The sequence below is a fragment of the Bombina bombina genome, chromosome 3 (genome assembly GCF_027579735.1).
Source record: "Bombina bombina isolate aBomBom1 chromosome 3, aBomBom1.pri, whole genome shotgun sequence".
In the NCBI taxonomy this organism is placed as follows: Eukaryota; Metazoa; Chordata; class Amphibia; order Anura; family Bombinatoridae; genus Bombina; species Bombina bombina.
In genome coordinates this window covers 773455134-773481555 of record NC_069501.1, presented here as the reverse complement: position 1 = coordinate 773481555, position 26422 = coordinate 773455134, and the positions used below count along the sequence as shown (strand labels likewise).

Genomic DNA, 26422 nt, shown 5'->3' with positions numbered 1-26422 from the left:
GTTACATCCACTGCACTGTTCCTTTAAGGATTTTGCCTCCCAACTCAAACCAAGTGCTATTTAAGCACCTCCCTTTCATACTAACATTGCTAGGTTATTTTGTCTAATAGGTGCACTCCATACTCACTGACTAAGTCTCCAAGCCTTTCAGCTTGTCTGCAGTTCTGATCCAACTGCATACTACTACACCTGTGTATCAGCAGCCTTACCAGTTCCAACCAACTCCTTCTTGACTAACCGCTTCTCCTCTGCTCTCCGCTGCAGCTCCTACGGACTCACTCACAACTGACAGCCGGAGCGGGCTGACGTCATCAGCTATCACCCAACTGCACAGACCGCTCCGCTCTGTACCGCACACGAAGGAACAGGTCGTATGAACTGAACTTTTGCAGTTGCATATATTATTATTGTATTTACAGACTGCCACTAACGTCCTAATCTGTGCCTAACTGCTTCACCCATTATTATCTCTGATTTACTCTGCTGTTCCGCTGCTCTTATTGAAGTTTAGTTACACATATACTGCTTCCGCCATTACAAGCCCCATATAACTTACTAATTCATCAGTCATATGTGTTTATTGTTACAGGGGCAACATTAACACACATAGTTACTCACTATAGGCCATCCAGTGTGTAACTGTGTGTAACATACACACGATATACGCTAGACTAGCTGTGCTATACCACATCAGAGGTGAATTACCAAACAGAATCTGACACAGGCAGGCAACTGCAATTAGATTACACAGGAAAAAAAAAAAAAAAAAGCAGACTGATGTTCTAGCCCTAAAAAGGGCTTTTTGGGGTGCTGTCCTTACAGCAGAGATCAGATGAGTCCTTCAGGACTTTAGTGGACACTGAATACACTAGCCTAGCTATCGATTTCCCTATTAAATCAGCAGCAGCTACACTGTCCCTCCTCTCACTAAGAATGCAGCTTCCAAATGAATCTAAAATGGATGCTGTCCAGGAGGTGGGAGGGTCTGGGAAGGAGGGTCTGCTGCTGATTGGCTGTAATGTGTCTTCTGACTGTGAGGTACAGGGTCAAAGTTTACTCAATGATGACGGATAGGGGGCGGATCGAACATCGCATATGTTCGCCCGCCGAGGCGAACGCGAACTTGCTATGTTCGCCGGCGAACTATTCGCGACATCACTAATTAGAACTTAATTTGTCACAATAGTAAACCTAGGTCTTAAAAAATAAACATTAAACTAATAGGAGACTTACCAGGTCGCTTTAATATAACATACGCCTTTGGATTCACACCAGCACGAGCTTCACAGAAAAAACGTTTATCATAGTCTTCTTCTTTAATTTCTAAAAATGTCAGGTTTCTTATTGCTTCTTTGATTCCATCTTGAGATCTATTGTATCTTAATTAACAAAAGAAAAAAAAATAATATGACCAAGGCATTTTTTAGCTAATGTAATGTTGATATTGAGTATATGAATAACTTAGGTTCTTGAAATTATTATTACCTTTAGGTAGAAAAACCCAGTTGAACTAGAGCACATAAGACCTTTATACATTATCAGTATAGGGCTAGATTATGAGTTAAATGTAGCGTGCAAGTGATGGGGGTATTTATCTGCTTTTTGCACGCAACTAAAAAAGAATGTGTATAAAAAGTTGAAAGTAAATGTGTATGCTTGATTGCATCAAATTAATAGGGACAGGAAACCCAAACATTTTCTTTCATGATTCAGACAGAGCATATACACTTTTAAACAGCTTTCAGATCTACTTCTATGATCAAATTTGCTTTGTTCTCTTGGTATCCTTTGTTGAAAAGTTTACCTAGGATAGGCTCAGGATCAGGAATGAAAGAAGAATTTTGGGTTTCATGTCCCTTTAACTTTTCTTTTTTTGGATGTATTGCTAGTTCAGATTGTACCGAAGATTAAAAAGTGAAATTTGGCTTATCAATATATTTCAGAATAGAAAGGCATTAGACTCTAGTGGAAATGGGACCTCTGATGATTTGATGGCTAGAAAGCAGAAGTTAGTACACTGATTTAGGGCCAGATTATAAGTGGTGGACTAACACGATTGTGGTTTTTGCTCATAAAAGAAATAGTGTATTATTAAGTTAAAGAAAAAGCATTCACTTGAGTGCAATAGAATTTAACGCATGCCAGGTTAACATTGTGCTGATTTTCAGATTCCTAACCAAGACCCAAAGTATCAGATGTTGACCCAAGTCTACAGACTCCTGCTTGCTCCTTTTTATTTAATGGGTCTTTTCATATGCAGGAAAGTGGGGAGGGGGGTGTCTGCTCTTTCTGCTTTCCCAGTCCATTTCACTGGGTGTCCCAGTCTAACCACATTAACAGTGCTAAAAAGTAAAATGTTTCATTCCAGATTTTTAGATCAGTATCAGTGCATATTCTTCTTTATTGTAGTGTCGATTACATGCAGTTATGTGAAAATTTGTGTACACTGTCCCTTTAAAGGGACCATGCACTCAGGCATGAAGCAGATAAAGTTCATTGTATTCAAAGCAGCTTCAGAAACACCATTTCAAATGTGCTGGGCTTTCTCTCCCAAGGCCACTAGAAGATTAATTTCTGCTGTTGCCTCTTTATAGCTTTATTATAGCTGATACTGCAGCACTAAAATGTTCAGTATAGGTAGTGGTTTCAAAAGGCAACTTTAACTATTTCAAACACCCAAATAAAGGTAACAGTGCTTTTAGTAAACAATTTGATATACTAAAGAAGGTAAATTAATAATTGTGCATTAAAGGTAAGACAATTTTACAGTACAATGTCCCTTTAAGATTGAAGTATGCCTGCATAAGGATACATATTCTAGATGAGACATTTTATAATACCCATAATATGTAGTGTGCATGGCCACCCAGCCAAAACAATATAATATGCATCTAACTTCTATAGGAATTAAAAAGGATTTTTCTATTTTATAGTTGATGTAAGGTATACTTACTGGAGCGCCTGTACTGTAACTCTACTAGCATTGTAATAATCTTTAATGTCAGTGCCATCGTAAGTCCACAATAGCAGAACTATTAATATGTTGCTGTACCTCACTTTGCAGACAAGGTTTAAAGAAGATCCTATAAAATAAATGATTAGGAAATCATTTTAGAATTATAAATATAATATTAATTTTAAAACTGTGTTATGCACACCCCAAAAGCGCAAACTCAGCCTCATTAACATTTTACAAAAAAGATGAGAGAGCCGCACAAAGTTCAAATATTCAAAAAAGCAAATTTATTGCATATAGACAGAAAAAATAAACATAGCAATAAAAGGTGTCTGATGCGTTTCCCGCCCTCTAGTGGCGCTTCATCAGAGACATAATGAGCATGTACACATCCTATCCTTATATCAGGCAAAACTTGCCCACACTTTTGCCCACACATAACTAAATTTAAAAAATAAAAATAAAGTACAGTGAAAAACAAAAACATGTATGTATATAACAACTGAACAAAATACATCTCATTTACAGTGCTGTCCCTGTACACAACATTCTATTAAGGATTTTGGCCATTATGAGCAATATTATTCAGAGAAGAGGAAAGGTAAAAAAAGGACAATTCAAGAAAGAAGGGGACATTCCATAATATTGGTGAACCGCACATTTCAGTTCGCTCAGGGAACCCCTGTTACATATGCCAACACATGCGGATGCAAAGAGACACTCCACTATAATAAAAAAAACTTTCCATATATATAAACTATACGCAAGGAGCTTGAGTTGTTCCTTCCATTCATCAACAGTGGCTATTGTGCAAAAGTGCACCCGCATATATCAGCACATCCAAGAAAAAGAATTCTCTCCTATATCAGATATAACTATAAAATCAAATACACCATGGACACAAACCAATTACTCCCATATTGAATGAACTCAAAAAGTATACAGATAAGCAGATGTCCAAACCCAACCCCTCAGTTAGGTACAGAACGCGGACACAACATCTCACTCAAGTGGGGGCTAAACAAATGGATGCAGAGAGTGGAGAAATATATATATACATATACATAGTATATACACGTATATATATACACACATGCATAAATCCAAACATGCATGTGTGTATGTGTGCATGAGTGAGATGTTGTGTCCGCGTTCTGTACCTAACTGAGGGGTTGGGTTTGGACATCTGCTTATCTGTATACTTTTTGAGTTCATTCAATATGGGAGTAATTGGTTTGTGTCCATGGTGTATTTGATTTTATAGTTATATCTGATATAGCAGAGAATTCTTTTTCTTGATATCTGCATATTGCAATATTTAAGACAACTATTTTTTTGGGTACACTTTTGGGCACACACCAAGAAGTATTTGAGTATATCAAAACATTGTATGTGTTTTCACACTAACTTTTAGATTTTTTTATCTCCAGATACCATTAGAGTTGAAGTTTGCAGTAGACTGTACTGAAAATGGAAGATTATATTGTAAAATGTCAAACTTAACATTTGTGATAATAGGGCATTAGATTCTGACTGCTTATGTGTATAAGTAGATAATTGTTATACTTATTGTTACACACAGTACACAACATACGGGTTGTAATGGGTATACGGTAGCTTATAGGTGTTATTGCTGCCACATTGCTGTCACGATGAGGAATTTGGATGTGCTGATATATGCGGGTGCACTTTTGCACAATAGCCACTGTTGATGAATGGAAGGAACAATTCAAGCTCCTTGCGTATAGTTTATATATATGGAAAGTTTTTTTATTATAGTGGAGTGTCTCTTTGCATCCGCATGTGCTGGCATATGTAACAGGGGTTCCCTGAGCGAACTGAAATGTGCGGTTCACCAATATTATGGAGTGTCCCCTTCTTTCTTGAATTGTCCTTTTTTTTAACTTTCCTCTTCTCTGAATAATATTGCTCATAATGGCCAAAATCCTTAATAGAATGTTGTGTACAGGGACAGCACTGTAAATGAGATGTATTTTGTTCAGTTGTTATATACATACATGTTTTTGTTTTTCACTGTACTTTATTTTTTAAATTTAGTTATGTGTGGGCAAAAGTGTGGGCAAGTTTTGCCTGATATAAGGATAGGATGTGTACATGCTCATTATGTCTCTGATGAAGCGCCACTAGAGGGCGGGAAACGCGTCAGACACCTTTTATTGCTATGTTTATTTTTTCTGTCTATATGCAATAAATTTGCTTTTTTGAATATTTGAACTTTGTGCGGCTCTCTCATCTTTTTTGCACTATTCTGTGCGGTTGGTTCCCGCACCTTTGAGCCTTGCACCTTTCCTGAATCGAGGACCCACCACGGAGATATTTGCATCCGCTACAGCGGGTGACGTCACATACCCGGGACAGATTTCGGCAGAGAACTCCGGGAGCTGTGCAGCCGCAACCACTCCTTCATTAACATTTTACTTTGAGCACAGTTACTCTGCCACTTGTAATCTAGCCCTATATATTTGACAGTGTTGCTATTATTAAATGTCTATTATAACAATTTCTTAATGACTTCTGGGTAAGTAGATTTATCTGTATACTTTGTTACCATAGTGCAACTAAACTTTAGTCAGTAAAAGAAACATGAGGAAATATGTGTGCACCTAACTCACACCTAGATTACAAGTTTTGCGCTATAGAGGGTGCGAAACAAACGCAACAAAAGTTGTGTTATTTCACCCTCCATAGCACTGCCATTATAAGTTTCTAAAAAGCGGCCTTGTGCGTGCGATATGGTGGCGATGAGCTCCATACCGCACAAAATCCAAGGGCTGCTTTGATGTGCTCATGCACGCTTTCCCTATAGAAATCAATGGGGAGAAGGTGTTAGAAACCTGAAGCACGGAATGGCAATCGCCGTAACGCAACCCCATTGATGTCTATGGGGGAAAAAAAAGTTACGTTTAAACCTAACACCCTAACATAAACCCCAAAACTAAACACCCCTAATCTGCCTCCCCCGACATCGCCGACACCTAAATAAAGTTATTAACCCCTAATCTGCTGCTCCCGACATCACTGCCATTAATAAAAGTTATTAACCCCTATTCCACCACTCCCCGACATCGTCGCCACTATAATTAAATAAATTAAATTACACATTAAAAAAAAACTAACACTACTAAAAAAGTTTAAATCTAAATTTACAAAAAATAAAAAATACTAAATTACAAAAAATAACAAACACTTAATTACAAAAAAATAACAAACACTAAATAAAATAAAATTATCCAAAATAAAAACAATTACACCTAATCTAATAGCCCTATAAAAATAAAAAAGCCCCCCCAAAATAAAAAACCCTAGCCTACAATAAACTACTAATAGCCCTTAAAAGGGCCTTTTGTAGGGCATTGCCCTAAAGAAATCAGCTCTTTTACCTGTAAAAAAATACAAAGACCCCCCCAACAGTAAAACCCACCACCCAACCAACCGCCCCCATAAAAAACATAACTCTAACAAAAACCTAAGCTACCCATTGCCCTGAAAAGGGCATTTGTATGGGCATTTCCCTTAAAAGGGCATTTAGCTATTTTGCATTGCCCTTAAAATGGCATTTAGCTCTTTTAAAAAAGCCCAAAACCTAATCTAAAAAAAAGACACCCAAAAAAGTAAAAAAAAAAAACTAACACTAACCCCCGACGATCCACTTACAGTTTATGAAGTCCGGACATCCAGGTGGCGAGAAGTCTTCATCCAGGTGGTGACGTCTTCATCCATCCAGGCGGGTGATTAGAATAGCCAATAGAATTTCAGTAGCTCTCATCCTATTGGCTGATTTAAATTTCAAAAATCAAATCAGCCAATAGGAATGCAAGTGACGCCATTTTGAAAAGGCTCCCTTGCATTAAAGATTTAGTGTAAAGTGCGACCATATGAAGAGGACGCTCCGTGCCGGATGTCTTGGACGATGGACTCGCTCCGTGCCACCGGGATGAAGATAGAAGACGCCGCTGGGATGAAGATAGAAGATGCCGCCTGGATGAAGATAGAAGACGCTGCCTGTATGGTTGAAGACCTCACCACCTGGATGAAGACTTCTCTCTGCCTGGATGTCCAGACATCAGAAACTGTAAGTGGATCGTCTGGGTTTTTTTTTTAGATTAGGGTTTGGGATTTTTAAAAAGAGCTAATTGCCCTTTTAAGGGCAATGCCCATACAAATGCCATTTTCAGGGCATGGGTAGCTTTGGTTTTTGTTAGAGTTTGTTTTTTTATTTTGGGGGGTTGGTTAGGTGGTGGGTTTTACTTTTGGGGGGTCTTTGTATTTTTTTACAGGTAAAAAAAGTTGATTTCTTTAGGGCAATGTCCTACAAAAGGCTTTTTTTTTTTATAAGGCTATAAGATTAGGTGTAATTGTTTTTAAAATTTTTAATTTTTTTTTTTTTTTTTTTTAGTAGTGTTAGTTTTTTTAATGTGTAATTCAGTTTAGATGGGTTTAATAACTTTATTATAGTGGTGGCAATGTCAGGGAGCGTCAGAATAGGGGTTAATAACTTTTATTAGTGGCAGTGATTTCTGGAGCAGCAGATTAGGGGTTAATAACTTTATTATAGTGTTTGCGATGCGGGAAGGTGTGGTAATAGGGGTTAATAGGTAGTTGATGGGTGTTAGTGTAAATTGTAACATTTTAATTATGAGTTTTGTGTAACAGTTTTGTTGGGGCATTGGTTAGGTGGTGGGTTTTACTGTTGGGGGGTCTTAGTATTTTTCTACAGGTAAAAGAGTTGATTTCTTTAGGGCAATGCCCTACAAAACGCCCCTTTAAGGACTATTGGTAGTTTATTGTAGGCTAGGGTTTTTTTTTTATTTTGGGGGGCTTTTTAATTTTTATAGGGCTATTAGAAATGGTGTATAATTGTTTTTATTTTGGATTATTTTGTTTGTTATTTATTTTGGATAATTTTGTTAGTTATTTTTCGTAACGTAGTGTTTGTTATTTTTTGTAATTTATTATTTTTTACATTTTGTAATTTAAGATTTAATTTTTTTTAGTAGTGTTAGTTTTTTTTTAATGTTTAATTTAGTTTATATGGGTTTAATAACTTTATTATAGTGGTGGCGATGTCAGGGAGCAGCAAAATAGGGGTTAATAACTTTTATTAGTGGCAGCAATTTCGGGAGCAGCAGATTAGGGGTTAATAACTTTATTAAAGTGTTTGTGATGCAGGAAGGTGGGTTTAATAGGTAGTTCATGGGTGTTAGTGTACTTTATAATATTTTAGTTATGAGTTTTTTGTAACAGTTTTGTTGCTCAAAACTCATAACTACTGGTCTCAGATAGTGGAACGGATCTTGTTGGTATAGGCTGTAACGCAAGCACTTTAGCCTCACTGCACAACCTGTAATACCGGCGCTATGGAAATCCCACGCAAAAACTTTTTTTTTTTTTTTGAGTGGGGGATTGATGTTGCATTACAGGCTAAAATGCTTGCGGTATAGCTATACCGACAAGACTCGTAATGGCTGCGTTTTGGTTTTTACACTGAAATGGCCATTTTTTTCATCGTTAAAACTGTAACGCAAAACTCATAATCTAGGTGCATGTCTAGAAATAGTGGTTTTATATTTGGTACCAAATGGAATATTGAATGAGTTTTATTTTAGTCATATACAGTATGTACATAAATGCCACTTACCTAACGTCACCTCCACAACATTATTTGTTGGATTTAAAATTGTTGGGGGAATGTTAGCTAGTTGCGCTGAAAGAGAGAAAATACAGCAAGTTAGTATGTTTACGTCTACATCTTTTTTTAATGATATGCAAATGGTTTAATTATCTACTAAGTACAAAAAAAGCATGTGTTGTCATAAATGACTTCCAGTGTATAGGAGATTAAAAGTAACAAGGTCCATATGATGCATCTCCAAGAGGCCTCACCGGAATAGCTATCTCAGAAGTTAGACACAAAATAAGTCAGATCTGCGCCATTTAGTCACTAACAGAAAAAAAACAGAGAAAGTTGGATTTTTATTAAATAAGCGGCATAACAGCCGGGTGCTATCCTCAGCCTTAGGCACAGATCAATTAGATTCACCAAATTTCCAGAAGCCACAAATGCCTTCCAGTCTAGTTTTAGGAGGGACGAGCATGAAATGGAAAAACCAGGGTTATCCTTTGTCCATAATCACAATCCTAACAGAGCCTGGCAAAGCCTCACTGAACATTAAACGCTCACTTAATGCGATACAGAACTTTGTGTTGCAGGCGATGTTAGATCTCTCCACGTCTCATCATTAGGTGCAGTACATTGTGTATAGCTGCTCAGGATATTTCTGTTTTATAAAGTCCTCGATAATACTGTGTTCAGAAACCCGTGAACCAATAGACAAACTCCTCTTCATCAGCTTTTCAATACATGAGAGCATCTCATGATCTTCTTGTGTAGTGAATCCTTCAACACCAGAGAGGCTTCCAGACATGGCAGCACCCAACGTAGACACCTGGAACAACAGCAGTGCCTCATCTACATCTGTGTCTGTGGCAAATGGCTGCAGCTTCATCTTACTGAGTGACTCTGAGATACAGACAATGTCTTCCAGTTGTCTGACTGTAATGGGGATGCTGGATCTCTTCTTGCTTTCTCTCTCGTGCTCCCGAGCTCCACTGCGCATTAGAATACACCTGTTATTTAACTCCTCTGATGCTTCTGCTAAGAGTCATGGATCACTCTATGCTCTACAATGCGCAATGTATTTCTTCAGAGTGTTCAGCTCCACCTCGCCCTCCACTGCTTTGGTCTGTGTATGAGCACTCAAATGCACATTCATCACATACTTGACAAGAGTCATGTCCCTTTGCTCATTGTGCTCATCCTTCACAATGAAGATCATATAAAATCTGGAGAGGATGGTGGGCATGAAGTCTATGTTCTCTTCCCCTTTTGTGTCATCCCAGCTACCGTATACAGAGTTAGCCATAGCCAGCACAGAACAATGAGAGTTCAGGGTGGTTGTAATGCCGGCTTTGGCAATAGAGATGGTCTGTTGCTCCATCGCCTCATGGATGGCAACGAAGCATTCTTCTTGCATCTTATCAAACTCATCAATGTACACAACACCTCCATCTGCTAACACCATGGCTCCTCCTTCCATGATAAAGTTACGGGATACAGGATCACGCATTACAGAGACTATCAGACCTGCTGCACTGCTGCCTTTTCCAGAGGTTTAAACCCCAATTGGAGAACACCTTTCCACAAACTTTAGCAACTGAGATTTAGCTGTTCTAGGGTCTTCCAGCATCAGAGGATTGATAACTCCTCTCTGTGTCAATCTGTCTGGGAGTCTTTTGAGAGAACCCCAAAAGAGCAGACACGCAATAGACTTCTTGATATCACTACTGCCATTGATGGAGGGAGCAATACTTTTAGCAATGATCTTGTAGATGTCTGGTTTGGATGCCAAACGCCTGATCTCCTCTTCCTCCTGTGGTGTCATGGCACCTGCAGCACTTTTCCTGTGCCTTCAGTATCCACCAGGATCCGTAACACCCTTGTGTAGAAGCTCCAGATCCCCACACTTACTCTATAAAGGAGCTTTGTTGAAGTTTTGCCGCTCTTTCTGATGGAGTAGATCCCCATGATGGTGACTCTGTTCCCAGAAACCACTTGTCACACTAGTATCTGTCACAATACAGCTGCATGTGACACGGCATCTCTCCGTGGGGCATGACATCAGACGACTCCTGCAGCTTCAAAGTCTGGAAGTCCACACACTTACACTTATCAGGGATGATGTAATAGGGATTCAGGGGGCACTTGGGTTGGCCAGCTTGCTCAGTGTTGCGTTTCCATGGCATGGCATAGCCCTCAAGACCAGGCTGCACAGATATGTTACTGATTGTGTTACGGCAGCTGCGGCACTGGATAGAAATTTTGGTAGCTTTGGCTCTGATGGCTGTTGCAGTGATGATTATACCTGGAATTTTCACCAGAGGAGACATCTGTTCTGACTTCAGACTTCTGATGTTGGCAGGGTTGGCATTAGACTTCAACATGACCTGAATTTCTTGGATAGTCTCTTCACCTGCAGGTCAAGGGCAAGTGACTTCATCTGCTACTTCCTGAGCTGCCTCCTCTAGCAGCTGCAGGTCCTCTGTGGGTTGCTTGTACAGATAGTCTGCTAGATCCTAATCAAAGCTGGCCAGGTACTCCATCTCCACCTCAATCCAGTATTCCCTAAGAGTCCAGCTGTGTGTAGATCACCTTCTTAAGAGCTGACTACAACAGTGCGACTCTTGGCAGGGCCCTCTACCTGTTTGATCCCTATAAATGTTTTGTTGTACTCTGCCTATGTTTATAGCACTGTGGAATCTGTTGGCACTCTATAAATAACCGATAATAATAAAATAATAATAATACCACCAGGTTATAGTGCCGCTTGAGTTCATCACTGTATTTGAAGGTGAACCCGGTGCGGTCAGTGCCCACTCAGTACTGGCGGAGGAACTCATGGAACCGCTTCTTGAGTTGGGTCTTCTTTGCCTGCCCATCATCCCCTGTTTGCTGTTCTCCGCCAAAGCTGTCACTGTAGTAAAATACTGGGATCATCAAAACCAGACATGATGGCTAGAACAGAGAAAACCGACGGTCACCTCTGAGAAAACCGGCGGTCACCTCTACATCTTTGTCCAAATGATAATCCTTTTTAATTACGTTATATACATACATTTTCAAAATAATAGTTGCCAGATAGGTTTGTAATGTGAGGCTTAAGCAAAAGTCTATAACAAAAGTGTTAACCAGGAACACAAATCTTTTTTTAGAGCAAGAAAATAGTATTGCTGTATTACATAAATGTAGAATAATCAGCTATGATTTTTTTCTCTGATGTTGGAAAAATGGGAATGGCCATAACTATTTTCATTAACAAAGCATTCACCACCTTTTCGTATCAAACACAGCCAAGATTGTTAACACACATTTGATTTAAATTTTCCTATAATGGCACTTGGAGCATACAGGCTTCAGTTTCCAAACCTAACTCTCACTAGTTAAAAACCAACTGTACAAGCCACGCTTATAAAAATCCACTGAATAAACCACGTTTACAAAACCGACTATACAAGCACGTTTACAAAAATCCCCTGTACAAACCACAATTACAAAAACCCACTCTACAAACCATGTTTACAAAAACCCACTGTACAAATAGCATTTACAGAAACCCACTGAACAAACCATGTTTACAAAAGCACACTGCACACACCATGTTTACAAAAACACATAGTACAAGCCCAAATTACAAAAAACACACTGTACAAACCACGATTACAAAAACACACTGTACAAATTGCAATTCCCAAACTTCACTCTTAACTGTATAGAACAGGGTTTCTCTTAGCCACATTTCTATAACTGTAAGAAGGTCACTCTTTTAAGCAAGCAAGACTGAATGGCCAATACTTAACAATGCCCAATCAAAGCGACACGATTACCAAGAGAAAACAAAACAAAGATATTAATAGTGCAGTTGCTAAACACCATTTCATTTTGCATCATATGTGATTAGCCAAGCCCTGAACTATTGTATTAAATTATATATATCTGTCTATTGTGTTGTTCAAAGCAGTGGTGCTCCCCTAAAAGCTCAAGTTATCACTCCCTGGTGGAGAGAGGCATACATATTCCCCCCTTAAGAGGTTAAGAACAAGTTAGGGAAGCAGTGGTCTGATGAACGCTGCATAATAAATCGTGGAGAAAAGGGCTTGATACATCTAGCCCTAAATGTCTTAGTTTTTCTGACAGGCCAGGGTGTATAGAACAATTATCTTTATTACTTCAACCAGATGGAGCATGGTTAGTTGTAAATTTTTTGTGTCTGAGATAAATCTGTTCAGTTTTTAATCAGCAATTACAAAATTTTGGCTGCTGAATCTGTTGTTGCTCTATAAATAACTGATAATACTAAAAAAAAATTGTCTGAAGTCTGTATTGTTTCCTGCAACAATTTATATGCCTTGTAAAGTGTGGTGAATACAACATACCTGTGTTATTTCTGTTGTTTTATGTATTTCAGAATAGCTGGTGCACATATTACACAAGGCTTTGGGGCATATTTAACAATGTGCGAGTGGACATGATAAAAAATAACGTGTCATGTCCGCCGCACATCGATAAATGCCGACAGCATACGCTGTCGACATTTATCATTGCACCAGCAGTTCTTGTGAACTGCTGGTGCAATGCCGCCCCCTGCAGATTCGCGGCCAATTGGCCGCTAGCAGGAGGTGTCAATCAACCCGATCGTATTCGATCGGGTTGATTTCTGTCCGCGGCCTCAGAGCAGGAAGACAAGTTATGGAGATGTGGTCTTTAGACCGCTGCTTCATAACTTCTGCTTCCGGCGAGCCTGAAGGTTCGCCGGAAACAAGGGGCATCAAGCTCCATATGGAGATAAATACGCCCCCATATCTCTCAGCTTGATTTTGAAAACAATGAGTATTGTAATCTAGATATTAAACTGGACAAGACTATCTGGTACAGGAAGAGAATCAACCTGTTCTGAGAAAGTTATGTTATAACTTTCATGAACATTTTACTAGCCAAATCCTATATATGACATGCTAATTCTTTAAAAAAGAAAAAGTTTATAAATGTCTGTATTGAATATATAAAAATGACTTTTTTTGCTTTTGAAATGTTAGATTTAGCTTAATATTTACAACTAAATAAAAATCCCATATTAGAAAAGTAAATGATTACCTTGAAGAGTATAATTAATGGTTCGAGAGATGGTATATTCTGTACCATTATAGATAAATGGTACTTTACAAGTATATATTCCTCCATCTTGTACAGTTGCATTTTGTATGATCAGGTTGTCCTTTACATTTCCGTACCTTATGTTGAAATTCAAAGGCTGGCAATCCTGTATGTAAAAGCAGTTATATTTTTTATTTTCAAATGTATTTCCAAACATGTTTGTGTGTGTATGTATATGTGTGTGTGTGTGTATGTATGTGTTGTGTGTATGTATATGTGTGTGTGTGTGTGTGTGTGTATGTGTATGTTTTTGTATGTATGTATGTGTGTGTATATGTGTATGTGTTTGTGTATATATATATGTGTGTGCTTATGTGTGTGTGTGTGTGTGTGTATGTATGTGTGTGTATATGTATGTGTGTGTGTATGTATATGTGTGTGTGTGTGTATGTGTTGTGTGTATGTATATGTGTGTGTATGTGTGTGTGTGTATGTTTTTGTATGTATGTATGTGTGTATGTGTTTGTGTGTATATATGTGTGTGTGTGTGTGTGTGTGTATGTATGTGTGTGTATGTTTATGTGTGTACTATATGTATGTGTTTGTGTATGTTTATGTATGTATGTACTGTATGTGTGTGTATGTGTGAGTGTATTTGTGTGTGTATGTGTATGAGTGTATGTATGTGGGCGTGTATGTGTGCGTATGTTTATGTATGTACTGTATGTGTGTGTATGTGCGAGTGTATTTGTGTGTGTATGTGTATGAGTGTATGTATGTGGGTGTGTATGTGTGCGTATGTTTATGTATGTATGTACCGTATGTGTGTGTATGTGCGAGTGTATTTGTGTGTGTATGTGTGTGTATGTGTATGAGTGATATACAGAATGTTAGTCAGAAAGGAGCGCCAATAAAGGCAAGGTCCGATAAGGTTGAGTGTGGATAATGTAACTGACGATATAGTACTGAAATTCAGCTACAATTATGGTAATTGTGATGTATCAATATATATATCTAGATTGAAACATATATGTGGCACAAGATTCTAAAAGGTACATAAAAGTATTTAATATTGAACATTAAAACATGAGCATCATTAGAACAAATGTATTATTGACCTGAACGGCAGGAAATATTATATAAAACCATATAAAACAGAAACACACGTGTGTAGCTTATTCACTTAGGGTTGATAGTGGTATATCATAAAATGGGTTGTCAAAGTGTGAACCTCATACTAAGATAAGCACTAGATGTTGGTGGTGCTAAGTGATGTTGATGCTAAAACGCTGGCAGTTATATATATAGAGTTGTAGCACATATATATAATGTCTCATGAACAATTAAATTACATAGACAGGAAAATAATAATAACAATTAACATGAAAGTGGTGATATCCAAGTGTCACTTGCAAAAAGTGAGAAATAAAAAATTGTGACTGAGAATTCTCTTAGTAAGTCCAAAAAATATATGTTAAACCATCCAAATTGTTGTGATCCAATGTGGTGATACAAACAAACCAAAAAGTTCAAGAAATTCAAAAATTAATTAGTCCAAATGTTCAAAAGTTCAAAAGTTCAAACCAAAGTGGTGATACACATAAGTCCAAAAAATTAAATCCACAAGTTAAATCCAAAAATTAAATCAACTAGTGTGTACACAAACTAGTGGGAGTGATCACAGAAAAGTCATTGGTTAGCATCTGAAACGATTCTGGATTTGAAAAAAGGTTGTAGTCCCAAGTGAAAGGATGAAAAAATGAAAAACATATATATATGAAAAATAAAATAAAATAGAATTAAAAATAAAAATAAAAATAGCCAAAAATAGAAATAAAAATAATTCTGGGAAATCTTCAATACCTGTAGATGAAAAATAACAACATAGTATAATACTGTATTGTAATTCAATAATCAAGGAAAATAGCTCACCATAACTTTGTCAACGCGTTTCGGCCCACAGTAGAGGCCTTTATCAAGACTTGAGTCAAGTCACCACCAACATCTAGTGCTTATCTTAGTATGAGGTTCACACTTTGACAACCCATTTTATGATATACCACTATCAACCCTAAGTGAATAAGCTACACACGTGTGTTTCTGTTTTATATGGTTTTATATAATATTTCCTGCCGTTCAGGTCAATAATACATTTGTTCTAATGATGCTCATGTTTTAATGTTCAATATTAAATACTTTTATGTACCTTTTAGAATCTTGTGCCACATATATGTTTCAATCTAGATATATATATATTGATACATCACAATTACCATAATTGTAGCTGAATTTCAGTACTATATCGTCAGTTACATTATCCACACTCAACCTTATCGGACCTTGCCTTTATTGGCGCTCCTTTCTGACTAACATTCTGTATATCTTTCTAATTAGTGGGTATCTGGGGACCAACTCCAGACAGGAGCCATAGGTCCACATTTTTAGCGCTGTAAGACAAACACTATACCTGTATGTGTATGAGTGTATGTATGTGGGTGTGTATGTGTGCGTATGTTTATGTATGTATGTACTGTATGTGTGTGTATGTACAAGTGTATTTGAGTGTGTATGTGTGTATGTGTGTGTATGTATGTGTATGTTTATGTATGTATAAAAAATATTGTGTTACCTAAAAGGTAGTGATAGCGGCGCTCAAAAGTGTGAGCAGGGGTTAAGAAAGAAATATATAGTACAAAAAGCTTTCAACTGAGTTAAAAGTATATTTTAATACATGTGAAAAATGCAACAATGTTAAAAATCTAAGCAAAACAAATAAAATAAGTTAATTAATTGTGATCACAATTATATAAAACTAAAATAAAGTTTATAATCACCTACTCAATAGGCATATATATTTTTCATACACACATATATACACATAAAGTACATACATACATATGCACACACACATACATACACACACACACACACACACACACATATATACACATAAAGTACATACATACATATACACACACACATATATATACAGATACATACATATGCACACACATACATACACACATAAACACACACACTACATACATACATAAACATACACACACACACACACACACATACATACATACATACATACACACACACACATATATACACATAAAGTACATACATACATATGCACACACACATACATACACACACATATATATATATATATATACACAGATACATACATATGCACACACACCTACACACATAAACACACACACTACATACATACATAAACATACACACACACCTACATACATAAACAAACACACACTTATGTACAGTTCATAAATTCATAAACATACACACACTCAGATACATACACACACAAATGCAGTGTATACATAAACATACACACGCACATACACACACATAAAGGGGCCGATTTATCAAGCCCTGTATGGGCCCCAATGCCTCTGTTTCCGCATGAGCCTTCAGGCTCGCTGAAAACAGGAGTTAGGAAGCAGCGCTCTTAAGACCGCTGCTCCTTATCTCGTCCGCCACCTCTGAGGCGGCAGATAGCAATCCATCCGATCGCATATGATCGGGTTGATTGACACCCCCTGCCAATTATAAATGCAGACAGCGCATGCTGACGGCTTTTATCGATGTGCGGCAGACATGATCGCTACCCCGGTTCATGTCAGTTCGCACTTTGATAAATCTGCCCCACAGTACATACATACATAAACATACATACACATGATATCCCGTTATTCTCCCACAACGGTTAGCTTTAGAAAAAAAATGTGTTACCTAAAAGGTAGTGAGAGTGGTGCTCAAAAGTGTGAGCAGGGGTTAAGAAAGAAATTTATAGTACAAAACGCTATCAACTGAGTTACAAGTATATTTTAATACATGTGAAAATTGCAACAATTGTTAAAAATCTAAGCAAAACAAATCAAATAAGTTAATTAATTGTGATCACAATTATATAAAACTAAAATAAAGTTTATAATCACCTACTCAATAGACATAGAAAAAGAACCTTTTTGAACAGCTCTATGGTTATGTCACTTATTTAAAACAACTCTGTAAATATATCACTGGCTTTAGAACAAATAATTTCTAATAGGAGCAATGCTTGTTGATTTCACATACGGCTCATACTATATTTCTAGTTCAGTATGTAGAACAATGTATCCGTCCTTGGAGCAATGTATCAGTTCACTGTCCTCTTTTGTTTATATAGTGAGAACCTTGATACTAAAAAGTTGGTGTTTGCGATATAGTGATACATTTATTTCAAGGATCCTGAACACAGTATTTAAGTTCTTGGTTTAGTAGTGTGCACACATACGGCTAGATTATGAGTTGTGCGTTAGGCTGAAAAAGCAGCGTTAACAGGTCCTAACAGTGCTTTTTCACTACCGCTGCTATTACAAGTCTTGCAGGTTTAGGGGCACTGCACACTTATTTGGCCTTACCGCAAAACGACTTACTTAAACTTTGTAAAGTCTTTATTCTATGGGACTTCCATAGCGCTGATATTACGAGTCTGTCCTGGGAGGCCAAAAAATGAGCAGTACACCCTACCCCGTCAAGATTCCTAACGCATTTTAAAGTCAGTAGTTATGAGTTTTATGGTACAACGCTGTAGCATAAAACTAATAACTAAAGTGCTAAAAAGTACACTAATACCCACAAACTACCTATTAACCCAGCTATAATAAACATATTAACCCCTAAACCGCCACACTCCCACCTCGCAAACACTAGTTGAATATTATTAACCCCTAATCTGCCGCCCCTAACAACGCCGCCACCTACATTATACTTATTAACCCCTAATCTGTCGCTCCGGACATCGCCGCAACCTACATTATATTTATTAACCCCTAATCTGTTGCCCCAACATCGCCGACACCTACATTATTTTTATTAACCTCTAATCTGCCTCCCCAATGTTGCCGCAACCTACCTACACTTATTAACCCCTAATCTGCGGTCCCCAACATCACCGCCACTATTCTAAATTTATTAAACCTTAAACCTAAGTATAACCCTAACACCCCCTAACTTAAATATAATTTACATAAATCTAAATAAAATTCCTATCATTAACTAAATAATTCATATTTAAAACTAAATACTTACCTATAAAATAAACCCTAAGCTAGCTACAATATAACTAATAGTTACATTGTATCTAGCTTAGGGTTTATTTTTATTTTACAGGCAAGTTTGTATTTTTTTTAACTAGGTAGAATAGTTATTAAATAGTTATTAAATTAATTAATTAACTATTTAATAACTACCAAGCTAAAATAAATAAAATTGACCTGTAAAATAAAACCTAACCTAAGTCTACAATTAAATAAATTAGCTAAATTAAAAATAATTAAATCATTTAAATTAAATTAGCTAAATCACAAAAAAAAACTAACACTAAATTACAGAAAATAAAAAACAAATTACAGATCTTTAAACTAATTACAACTAATCTAATAGCCCTATCAAAATAAAAAAGCCCCCCCAAAATAAAAAAAAAACCCTAGCCTAAACTAAATTATCAATAGCCCTTAAAAGGGCCTTTTGCGGGGCATTGCCCCAAAGTAATCAGCTCTTTTACCTGTAAAAAAAAAAAATACAAATACCCCCAAACAGTAAAACCCACCATCCACACAACAAACCCCCCAAATAAAAACCTAACTTAAAAAATCTAAGCTCCCCATTGCCCTGAAAAGGGCATTTGGATGGGCATTGCCTTTAAAAGGGCAGTTAGCTTTTTTACGGCCAAAACCCTAATCTAAAAAATAAAACCCACCCAATACACCCTTAAACAAAACCTAACACTAACCTAATAGGATTGAGCTTGCATTCTATTGGCTGATTGGAACAGCCAATAGAATGTGAGCTCAATCCTATTGGCTTAATTTCGATTGGCTGATAGAATTCTCTCAACCAATCAGAATCTAAGGGATGCCATCTTGGTTGACGTCATTTAAAGGAACCGTCATTCAGTAAGAAGACTCCAGATGAAGAGGATACTCCGCGTCGGATGTCTTGAAGATGGAGCCACTCCGCGTCGGATGGATGAAGATAAAAGATGCCGTCTGCATGAAGACTTCTGCCCATCTGGAGAACCACTTCGCCCCGTTTGGATGAAGACTTCTCTCGGCTTCGTTGAGGACTTCGGCTCGGTTGGATGAAGACTTCTGCCGCTTCCTTGAGGATGGATGTCCGGTCTTCAGAGCAATAAGCCGATCTTCAGGGTGTTAGTGTTAGTTTTTTTTAAGGGTGTATTAAGTGGGTTTTATTTTTTAGATTAGGGTTTGGGCCGCAAAAAAGCAAACTGCCCTTCTAAGGGCAATGCCCATCCAAATGACCTTTTCAAGGCAATGGGGAGCTTAGGTTTTTTAGATAGTATTTTATTTGGGTAGTTGGTAGATATGTGCAATTCGTTTCGGATCGATTCAGAAATTCGGAAAATTCGGAAAATTCGGAGATTCGGATCAAACCGAATTTCCGAATTAAAATACTGCAGAATTTACCGAATAAATCCGAATTAGTTCGGATTTATTTCGTAAATTCGGATGGCCATGGATTACACTAGTATTGTACAGTATATTAGGTTATATCACTCTGCTATGGGTTACACCTAATATACAGTACATAATACTAGTCTAATACACAGCACACATACCGAAATTCAGAATTTCCGAACCGAACCAAATCGAACCGAATCCAGCCGAATTTTTTCAAATCCGAATAAATCCGAAACGAATCCGAAACAAATTCATTAGAAGTTATCCGAATTGGAATCGATCTGAAACGAAATTCAAAAAACTCTGAATCGATTCAAACCGAACCGAAACAAATGTTTCGATCATGCACGTATCTAGTGGTTGGTTGTGTGGGTGGTGGGTTTTACTGTTGGGGGGTGTTTGTATTTTTTTTTACAGGTAAAAGAGCTGATTACTTTGGGGCAATGCTTCGCAAAAGGCCCTTTTAAGGGCTATTGATAGTTTAGTTTAGGCTAGGGTTTTTTTTTATTTTGGTGGGGCTTTTTTATTTTGATAGGACTATTAGATTAGGTGTAATTAGTTTAAAGATATGTAATTTGTTTTTTATTTTCTGTAATTTAATGTTTGTTTTTTTGTGATTTAACTAATTTAATTTAATTTGTTTAATTGTTTTTAATTTAGTTAATTTATTTAATTGTAGTGTAGTGTTAGGTGTTAGTGTAACTTAGGTTAGGTTTTATTTTACAGGTAAATTTGTCTTTATTTTAGCTAGGCAGTTATTAAATAGGTAGTTATTAAATATTAATAAATATTCTACCTAGTTAAAATAAATACAAACTTGAATGTAAAATAAAAATATTGTAGCTAGCTTAGGGTTTATTTTATAGGTAATTATTTAGTTTTAAATAGGAATAATTTAGTTAATGATAGGAATTTTATTTAGATTTATTTAAATTATATTTAAGTTAGGGGGTGTTAGGGTTAGACTAAGTTTAGGGGTTAATAAATTTAGAATAGTGGCGGCGATGTTGGGGGTGGCAGATTAGGGGTTAATAATATCTAACTAGTGTTTGCGAGGCGGGAGTGTGGCGGTTTAGGGGTTAATATGTTTATTATAGTGGCAGCGATGTCCGGAGCGGCAGATTAGGGGTTATAAAATATAATGTAGGTGGCAACGATGTCGGGGGTGGCAGATTAGGGGTTAATAAGTGTAAGATTAGGGGTGTTTAGACTCGGGGTTCATGTTAGGGTGTTAGGTGTAAACATAAAATGTGTTTCCCCATAGAAATCAATGGGGCTGCGTTACTGCGGTATGGAGCACAATTTTGCTCAACGCTCACTTCTTGCCTTTTAACGCTGGGTTTATAAAAACCCGTAATACCAGCGCTGCAGGTAAGTGAGCGGTGAGAGAAAACTGCTCGTTAGCACCGCATAGCCTCTAACTCAAAACTCGTAATCTGGCCGATAATGTTATTGGCTTAAGAATGCAGTAATCTTACTTTCTGAATGCTGGGTTACTGACCTTCAAGTAGCTGCATGATGTTGTCCATTAGCTGTATGCATAACTTACATGCTTTCCATTTTTCCATGTTCTCCCTTGGTCTCCAAAGTAACCTATCAGATTGTAAGTTTCCTGGGAGTGCTGAAATTTAACAGCCGGTTACTGAAATTCAAAAGTTGCTTGTAGCATTATCCTTTACAGGCAAAAAGAAAATGGAGTCATCTTGATAAAGGCTCCTAACTGAGCCAAAACGCGTAGATCTGACTCCAGCAAACCTGTACAACTTCGCATTACAAATACCTACATTATTTGATAGAGCCTGTAAAGGATAATGCTACAAGCGACTTTTGAATTTCAGTAACCGGCTGTTAAATTTCAGCACTCCCAGGAAACATACGATCTGATAGTTTACTTTGAAGACCAAGGGAGAATGTGGAATAACGAAAAGCATGTAAGTTATGCATACAGCTAACAACATCGTTCAGCTCCCTGAAGGTCAGTAACCCAGCATTCAGAAAGTAAGATTACTGCATTCTTAAGCCAATAACATTATGTGTGCACACTACTAAATCAAGAACTTAAATACTGTGTTCAGGATCCTTGAATTAAATGTATCACTATATCGCAAACACCAACTTCTTAGTATCAAGGTTCTCACTATATAAACAAAAGAGGACAGTGAACTGATACATTGCTCCAAGGACAGATACATTGTTCTACATACTGAACTAGAAATATAGTATGAGCCGTATGTGAAATCAACAAGCATTGCTCCTATTAGAAATTATTTGTTCTAAAGCCAGTGATATATTTACAGAGTTGTTTTAAATAAGTGACATAACCATTGAGTTGATCAAAAAGGTTATTTTTCTATGTCTATTGAGTAGGTGATTATAAACTTTATTTTAGTTTTATATAATTGTGATCACAATTAATTAACTTATTTGATTTGTTTTGCTTAGATTTTTAACAATTGTTGCAATTTTCACATGTATTAAAATATACTTGTAACTCAGTTGATAGCGTTTTGTACTATAAATTTCTTTCTTAACCCCTGCTCACACTTTTGAGCACCACTCTCACTACCTTTTAGGTAACACATTCTTTTTCTAAAGCTAACCGTTGTGGGAGAATAACGGGATATCATGTGTATGTATGTTTATGTATGTATGTACTGTGGGGCAGATTTATCAAAGTGCGAACTGACATGAACCGGGGTAGCGATCATGTCTGCCGCACATCGATAAAAGCCGTCAGCATGCGCTGTCTGCATTTATAATTGGCAGGGGGTGTCAATCAACCCGATCATATGCGATCGGATGGATTGCTATCTGCCGCCTCAGAGGTGGCGGACGAGATAAGGAGCAGCGGTCTTAAGAGCGCTGCTTCCTAACTCCTGTTTTCAGCGAGCCTGAAGGCTCATGCGGAAACAGAGGCATTGGGGCCCATACAGGGCTTGATAAATCGGCCCCTTTATGTGTGTGTATGTGCGTGTGTATGTTTATGTATACACTGCATTTGTGTGTGTATGTATCTGAGTGTGTGTATGTTTATGAATTTATGAACTGTACATAAGTGTGTGTTTGTTTATGTATGTAGGTGTGTGTGTATGTTTATGTATGTATGTAGTGTGTGTGTTTATGTGTGTATGTATGTGTGTGCATATGTATGTATCTGTGTATATATATATATGTGTGTGTGTGTATGTATGTGTGTGTGCATATGTATGTATGTACTTTATGTGTATATATGTGTGTGTGTATGTATGTATGTATGTATGTGTGTGTGTGTGTGTGTGTGTGTATGTATGTATGTATGTATGTATGTGTGTGTTTGTGTATGTTTATGTATGTATGTAGTGTGTGTGTTTATGTGTGTATGTATGTGTGTGCATATGTATGTATCTGTATATATATATATATATATATATATATATATATATATATATGTGTGTGCATATGTATGTATGTACTTTATGTGTATATATGTGTGTGTGTATGTATGTGTGTGTGCATATGTATGTATGTACTTTATGTGTATATATGTGTGTGTGTGTATGTATGTGTGTGTGCATATGTAAGTATGTACTTTATGTGTATATATGTGTGTGTGTGTGCATATGTATGTATGTACTTTATGTGTATATATGTGTGTGTGTATGTATGTATGTGTGTGTGTATATGTGTGTGTGTGTATGTATGTATGTATGTATGTATGTGTGTGTGCATATGTATGTATGTACTTTATGTGTATATATGTGTGTGTGTATGTATGTATGTATGTGTGTGTGCATATGTATGTATGTATGTACTTTATGTGTATATATGTATGTATGTGTGTGTGCATATGTATGTATGCACTTTATGTGTATATATGTGTGTATGAAAAATATATATGCATGAAAGGAATTTATACCCATCCTGGCTATTAAGTAATGTTTGGCTATGCACTGCCGAACCCAGCCCGAGACATCACCCTTGGCCACCTTGATTTTGCCCCAAGCTTCCAGTTCTAACAACTTATGGCTCATTTCCATTGAATTGCTAAAAAATGGAGATATAAGCTACCATAGTTGTCGACAGCTAAAAATAGTTTACAGCTCCATTTTAGTACCAGATTTCCATTGAAATATTTTGCGCGGTGTGTGCAGTTGATCTTTTCATGCATGTGTAAGTTAATATTGTGTTAACGCTTCCATCCAATGTCAGATTTCTCGAAAATTGCGCCATAACAAGTTTTGTTGCTATGGTAACACAACAAAACACTATGGCCTAGATTTAGAGTTGGGCGGTAGCCGTGAAAACCATCGTTAAAGGGTCTAACGCTCACTTTCCAGCCGCGACTTTTCCATTTGGCAGATCCCCCTACGCCATTTGCGTATCCTATCTTTTCAATGGAATCTTTCTAACACCGGTATTTAGAGTCGTGGCTGAAGTGAGCGTTAGAAATCTAATGACAAAACTCCAGCCGCAGAAAAAAGTCAGTAGTTAAGAGCTTTCTGGGCTAACGCCGGTTTATAAAGCTCTTAACTACTGTGCTCTAAAGTACACTAACACACATAAACTACCTATGTACCCCTAAACCGAGGCCCCCCACATCGCCGCCACTATATTTAAATTTTTTAACCCCTAATCTGCCGCTCCGTACACCAGCGCCAACTACGTTATCCCTATGTACCCCTAATCTGCTGCCCCTAACACCGCCGACCCCTATATTATATTTATTAACCCCTAATCTGCCCCCCACAACGTCGCCGCCAGCTACCTACAATAATTAACCCCTAATCTGCTGAGCGGACCGCACCGCTACTATAATAAAGTTATTAACCCCTAATCCGCCTCACTCCCGCCTCAATAACCCTATAATAAATAGTATTAACCCCTAATCTGCCCTCCCTAACATCGCCGACACCTAACTTCAAGTATTAACCCCTAATCTGCCGATCGGAGCTCACCGCTACTCTAATAAATTTTTTAACCCCTAAAGCTAATTCTAACCCTAACCCTAACACCCCCCTAAGTTAAATATAATTTTATTCTAACGAAATAAATTAACTCTTATTAAATAAATTATTCCTATTTAAAGCTAAATACTTACCTGTAAAATAAACCCTAATATAGCTACAATATAAATTATAATTATATTGTAGCTATTTTAGGATTAATATTTATTTTACAGGTAACTTTGTAATTATTTTAACCGGGTACAATAGCTATTAAATAGTTAATAACTATTTAATAGTTACCTAGTTAAAATAATTACAAAATTACCTGTAAAATAAATCCTAACCTAAGTTACAATTAAACCTAACACTACACTATCAATAAATTAATTAAATACAATACCTACAATTATCTACAATTAAACCTAACACTACACTATCAATAAATTAATTAAATACAATACCTACAAATAAATACAATGAAATAAACTAACTAAAGTACAAAAAATAAAAAAGAACTAAGTTACAAAAAATAAAAAAATATTTACAAACATTAGAAAAATATTACAACAATTTTAAACTAATTACACCTACTCTAAGCCCCCTAATAAAATAACAAAGACCCCCAAAATAAAAAAATGCCCTACCCTATTCTAAAATAAAAAAGTTCAAAGCTCTTTTACCTTACCAGCCCTGAAAAGGGCCCTTTGCGGGCATGCCCCAAAGAATTCAGCTCTTTTGCCTGTAAAAAAAAACATACAATACCCCCCCAACATTACAACCCACCACCCACATACCCCTAATCTAACCCAAACCCCCCTTAAATAAACCTAACACTAAGCCCCTGAAGATCTCCCTACCTTGTCTTCACCTCACCGGGTCCCGATCTGTCCAGAAGAGGGTCCGAAGTCTTGATCCAAGCCCAAGCGGGGGGCTGAAGAGTGACGTCCATCCTCGGGCTGAAGTCTGGATCCAAGCAGCGGCTGAAGAACTCCATCATCGGGCTGAAGTCGGAAGTCCATCATCGGGATGAAGTCGGAAGTCCATCATCGGGATGAAGTCTTCTATCAAGCCGCATCTTCAATCTTCTTTCTTCCGGAGCGTAGCGGAGCCATCTTCTTCCAAGCCGACGCGGAACATCCTCTTCAACCGATGCCTACTAGCCGAATGATGGTTCCTTTAAATGACATCATCCAAGATGGCATCCCTCGAATTCCGATTGGCTGATAGGATTCTATCAGCCAATCGGAATTAAGGTAGGAATATTCTGATTGGCTGATGGAATCAGCCAATCAGATTCAAGTTCAATCCGATTGGC

At 37.2% G+C, this 26422-nt stretch overlaps 1 protein-coding gene and 1 pseudogene across 3 annotated transcripts in view; both read right to left on the bottom strand.

Annotated features, from left to right (window-relative positions):
• LOC128654012 (interleukin-1 receptor type 1) overlaps nt 1-26422 on the bottom strand; it is a 317896-nt gene that overhangs the window by 109982 nt on the left and 181492 nt on the right. For 2 of the 3 annotated variants that reach the window (XM_053707657.1, XM_053707656.1), the window contains 4 exons: nt 13686-13851; nt 8616-8681; nt 2954-3083; nt 1234-1379 (listed from right to left, as the gene is read on the bottom strand). In XM_053707657.1, the coding sequence (XP_053563632.1) occupies nt 1234-1379; nt 2954-3083; nt 8616-8681; nt 13686-13851 (508 nt within the window). The remainder of the gene's footprint in view (nt 1-1233; nt 1380-2953; nt 3084-8615; nt 8682-13685; nt 13852-26422) is intronic. The other variant, XM_053707658.1, reaches the window with a different exon arrangement.
• On the bottom strand, nt 9155-11544 carry LOC128654013 (DNA replication licensing factor mcm5-A-like; annotated as a pseudogene).